General features: G+C 36.0%; 2 protein-coding genes across 2 annotated transcripts; both read right to left on the bottom strand.

Moving 5' to 3' along the window:
* Positions 1–1,179: 1,179 nt before the first annotated feature.
* LOC100875690 (Translocase of outer membrane 40) lies at positions 1,180–3,104 on the bottom strand. The gene is made up of 7 exons (XM_003706862.3): positions 2,969–3,104; positions 2,667–2,862; positions 2,448–2,562; positions 2,119–2,372; positions 1,885–2,046; positions 1,642–1,791; positions 1,180–1,554 (listed from the first exon to the last, which is right to left on the bottom strand). Exons 2-7 carry the CDS (start codon positions 2,842–2,844, stop codon positions 1,415–1,417), a joined length of 999 nt encoding a protein of 332 aa, XP_003706910.1. The 5' UTR covers positions 2,845–2,862; positions 2,969–3,104; the 3' UTR covers positions 1,180–1,414.
* mRpL14 (mitochondrial ribosomal protein L14) lies at positions 2,965–4,479 on the bottom strand. The gene is made up of 3 exons (XM_003707023.3): positions 4,319–4,479; positions 3,904–4,107; positions 2,965–3,842 (listed from the first exon to the last, which is right to left on the bottom strand). Exons 2-3 carry the CDS (start codon positions 4,091–4,093, stop codon positions 3,589–3,591), a joined length of 444 nt encoding a protein of 147 aa, XP_003707071.1. The 5' UTR covers positions 4,094–4,107; positions 4,319–4,479; the 3' UTR covers positions 2,965–3,588.
* Positions 4,480–4,574: the final 95 nt, after the last annotated feature.

Genomic DNA, 4,574 nt, shown 5'->3' with positions numbered 1-4,574 from the left:
TTTGCTTTTTAATTTTTCGTTTGTATCAATTAGTTTTTTAATGGGATAAATAAACAAATATAATAGCCGAGTTTGATGTTCATTTATTAAACCTCTAATAGAGATTATAAACTTGGTCGAGTAACTTCCTTTACGTAACGTTCGCTCGTTCTACCTTTTTACGTTGTACGGTTTCTTTCCTTCGGGGGATATTTCGTGAAGAAGCGTACTGACACCTCCAACACGGTCTAAGACGAGTGGACGTATCGATGAAATTGTCGGGATTTATTGGTAATAATATATCTGTCCAAGGAAGTATATAACTCGATCATAGACAAGAAATGTAGACTGCGCGTTAACCTGGCACATCCGTATATCAGAACTAGACGGACAACTTTTCGAACAACTTACTATCTCTTTTTGGCCCGATTTGTTTTATTCTATTTAAATTAAAATAACGCGTCCTCCCAAAACCAGCTCTATTCTTTTCTAAATTGGGGGCGCCTCTGTTTAACGCGATGCGCATCTATGCTTGTCTATGAAATTCCTCGGAAAGAAATGACGAAACGTGAACAATTTTAAAGCCAACTTTATTATAGCCTCGTTTCATCGTATGCCGTTTCACTTCGCTGTATCTCATTCTGCTTCAACTGTTTTTTTACAATTGCTAAAAGAAGAGAAATAAACGTTGCCAAAAGATTTATGTTCCTTTCAATTAATCGTATTACCTCCTGTTCCAAATATCCTCGCAAGCGATAACGAAAAGCACGGTAACACTTTTTTGTACGTCGTGTTCGAATGAAAAACGTAAGAAAAGACGAGAGATTACTCGCTTGATATTTTGCAATCGAGTTACGAGGTCCGATGATGAAACTCTGTATGATTTACTAAACTTCAACGTCGATAATATTCTTACAACGATGGGTAAATTTTTAACGTCTGTTCAAAATTTTCATCGTTTCGAACCATGAAACGTCTTATCACCGTTATTGCACGCGCTTATGCGCGTTCATGCGTACGCGTGCATTCTTTTAACTATCAAAGAAGATTTACGCTGCCAAATGAATCGTCTGTAAATGCGACTAACGCGTAAATAAAAGAAAGCACGCGTAACGCATATTCGCACGCACATCCACACGCATACGCACACGCGCACAACCGCGCATCTTAAAATAAAAGAATGTACGCAATGAGAGAAAATCCTGTTGGTACGGTGTATCTTTAATAAAAAATAAACAAACAAAATGGTCGTATAAACACAATAGCGAACAGACGAGGTAATCAACGAGAAGAAGATAATCGACTGGGTACCATCGGTATCGATTGCAACGTGCCTTTAATCAGCATGCACGGAGGTTGAATTACTCTCCGTTGTTCTTCCTCTCGTCGCTTGGCTAGATTATGTACTCGACCGACATTCAACTAAATGCTAGCCTTAACCGATTATCAAACCGCAGCCCAGCCGAAATTGTTGTTTTCCATGATTCATCATACCGCTTAACGCGAACGAGAATGGTAACGGCTGCAATTTCTTCTCTAAGACAGCACCCACTGTCCAATTTGTGTCTACACTCCCTGAAATCAAAATTACGTTCGTGTTCATCCCGTTCTGTTTCGTCTCGCGATTCGCTTGTTCCGTCTACGAAAGAAACACCGTTCTACCTCTAAATACTAAATCGGCCTTTGGTAAATCGATTTGATAAGCTATAGTGCCGGTGGATTCCTGTATTCTAGAATTTATTTCCAATTCCACTCCAATCTGCAACTGTTGACTAGCTTTTTGATGGAAACAGAGGTGACACCCGGACAAACCTGCTCAAACGAAATCGCGTTATAACCGATGATAAAACTGATTATGTCGAAACTGGAGGACTCTTCGGACCCCTAACATTATTTTCTACGCACCTAAACTAGCGCTGATCGTGGAATCATCACAAGTATACCTTCCAGCGGCGGATAAGACGGCGACTTGACCTCCTGGTACGGCAGGACCCCGTTGATAAGCTAATTCTCCGCCCAACGCGATAGAAGGTGTTATACTCTGTAGATAATGCATCACGAAGACGCCTAAAAACATTAATTTGGTACCATAATCGTTTCGAAAATTTCACGCCATCGACCTTTACCTCGCACGCTTACCAGAACCATTTAGGATATCTGGATTACCCAAAGTTAGAGACAACGTGTAAGCATCGCCACGATAATCGGTTGTCATTTGTACAGCTGTAAATTTACTTTTCTGTACTTGAGTAGCTAGTTTCCCTCTTAATTTCTGACCAAACTGATGAATGATATTAGCATTCAAATTTCCGCTTGGATCAATGTCTCCCAGTAAAACTGGATAAGCTTCCGTGGGTACTGGCTGCTGTGTACCAACATAGGTTGCGCCAAACCTAAGCAGTTTTCGATAAAATTATTCGATCAGAAAACAAATAGCTGTAACAGTGTCTTATTTTCTTTAATCTTACCTGTATCCAGATTGTGTGATGGAACTCATATTTATTGTATGGGAAATTTGAAAGTGATTACTAAGGCTTTCGTTGAACATTAGTTTTGCACCTTCGAAATTTACAGGGAACACATCTGCCATCACAGAAAAACTCAATTTAAGTTATGATTAAAATCAACCGAGTTTATCAGTCGAAATAATGTCAAAGATAGGAAAACGAATCGAACTGCACCGATACCTTTACACTTTTTATGAAGATCCTCGATCGTTCCTGGATTTTCTAAACTATCAGGGCCTTTAGTAGACGTATGTAATCCCGTAGATAAATCCTGTTTTTCTAAACTAGGCAATAAGCCCGAAGTTGGAGGTGGCGGCGAAGGCGGAGGAGTTACAGAGGATGCGAGTACGTTCCCCATTTTAGTCAATTTTTATACCTAAAAATTTATATACTTTACTTTTTGTTTAGAAAACGGTATAGCAATCAAATTGCATCATTGACTGTGGATTCGTACGTTGTTATTAAAAATACTTGTTACATACACAAAACTCGTCAACGTAAAATCTCGCGGTTAAGTGAAACAGCGTGCTTTTCTCTGAGTCGCCATTTATAAGACAACCACTATCGTTATCGTTTCAACACTAGCCCGAAATTCCTCTTTTCCTTCAAATGTCCCTATCATAGTGTGACTATTAGGTCTCAACACTCAACTAACGACAATTCGATTTTCTTAACTAAATTTATTATTTTAATATTTCCATGTTCGTATTTATATATAAATATTAATCATTTTAATAAAATGACTAAAATACGATAATAAAACGAAAACTGAAAGTTATGCTTTTTCACTTTTTTATCGTACTTTACCAATCAATTTTCACGAGAGAACATATTCATTTCACGCAATTCAACCGACTTCAAGACGCTTATCCCCACCGATACAATATCCGTCTATCGCTGCTTCTCACTTTATGGTCATATACTCGGTGAATAAATAATTACGCATATCAATAGCGATAAACGATTACAAATTACATCTTCTTACCGAACATAAAAAATGATTATAACAGCATAATCTATGCAACAATATTTAATTAATTCTACACACATATATATACATATAATGTAATACATTCAATAGTTTGTCATTTATACATATCAGTTACACAAATTTTGTTGCAATAGCTAACAACTTTGTATAATCTGCACCTTTGGTATGTGTTTTCTGCTTCATTATTGTTCTAAGAATGTGAGGAATTGGAACCTGAATTCTGGTACCCAAAGGTGTTCCATTATCGTCTATGAGAACTAAATTATTACTGTCAAATTTTGGAACTTTGTCATTTTGAGATTGTTTCAAACCAACCAATATACCTTTCTTCTTTTCACCCTTTATCGCGACTAAAATTTTGTCTCCTGCAATATTCAAAAATAAAATTGAAACTTTATCACTAATATATTTTATTTATAAACCTACCTAAGTACCCAACTCCCACTTTATTATAAACATGTATACATCGTGGTGGTTTTCCTTCCTGCATTGCTTGTTTTCCAATTTCGCTATTATCCACCACTCTCAATCGTGACCTTCTGATTATTTGGTTGGACATTGATGATGTAGAAATACTCCTGGATATAGTATGAAATATTACACTGTTCATAAACATTATTGCAACCCTTTCTGAAATATATAAGGTTAACGTTAATTTACAACGATAACGTATTTAATATCTTTAATGTATATAAAATGTTATTTATCGCGGCTTTAATCATAAATAGGTTACCGGAATAAATATTATATCTTAATGAAAAGTGATAATAAGTTTTACTACTAATTCTTCAAAGTTTACCTTTACATTCGATTTAGCTTCAAAGTTACATTTTCTACTTACTTTGCAATCCTAAAAGTTTCAACGCGTTAATTAATAGAGTAGTAAGGGATTGTATTTGATATGCTCATATATATTATACATTTGCCAGTACTTAATTTACTCGTTTTACTTCATTAAAATCGTATAATATGTAACATTTTATGTTAGATATCTTCAAAAAGATACTATACATGAAACATTTTGCATGCTCAAACATAAACTAAAAATATAACAAGACGGGACATGCCTATGTTAAAAAGTAGGGATACAAGAGGTG

The sequence above is a fragment of the Megachile rotundata genome, chromosome 2, assembly GCF_050947335.1.
Source record: "Megachile rotundata isolate GNS110a chromosome 2, iyMegRotu1, whole genome shotgun sequence".
In the NCBI taxonomy this organism is placed as follows: domain Eukaryota; kingdom Metazoa; phylum Arthropoda; class Insecta; order Hymenoptera; family Megachilidae; genus Megachile; species Megachile rotundata.
This window is presented reverse-complemented; position numbering and strand designations above follow the sequence as displayed.

Bases quoted from the DNA above. Each gene is read 5' to 3' on its own strand.
- LOC100875690 (XM_003706862.3), bottom strand. From the start codon at position 2,844: ATGGGGAACGTACTCGCATCCTCTGTAACTCCTCCGCCTTCGCCGCCA. The intron at 2,563-2,666 runs GTATCGGTGCAG...CTGTGATGGCAG, and splicing joins TCTTCATAAAAAGTGTAAAG to ATGTGTTCCCTGTAAATTTC. The intron at 2,373-2,447 runs GTAAGATTAAAG...AAAACTGCTTAG, and splicing joins ATCACACAATCTGGATACAG to GTTTGGCGCAACCTATGTTG.
- mRpL14 (XM_003707023.3), bottom strand. From the start codon at position 4,093: ATGTTTATGAACAGTGTAATATTTCATACTATATCCAGGAGTATTTCT. The intron at 3,843-3,903 runs GTAGGTTTATAA...TGAATATTGCAG, and splicing joins AGTGGGAGTTGGGTACTTAG to GAGACAAAATTTTAGTCGCG.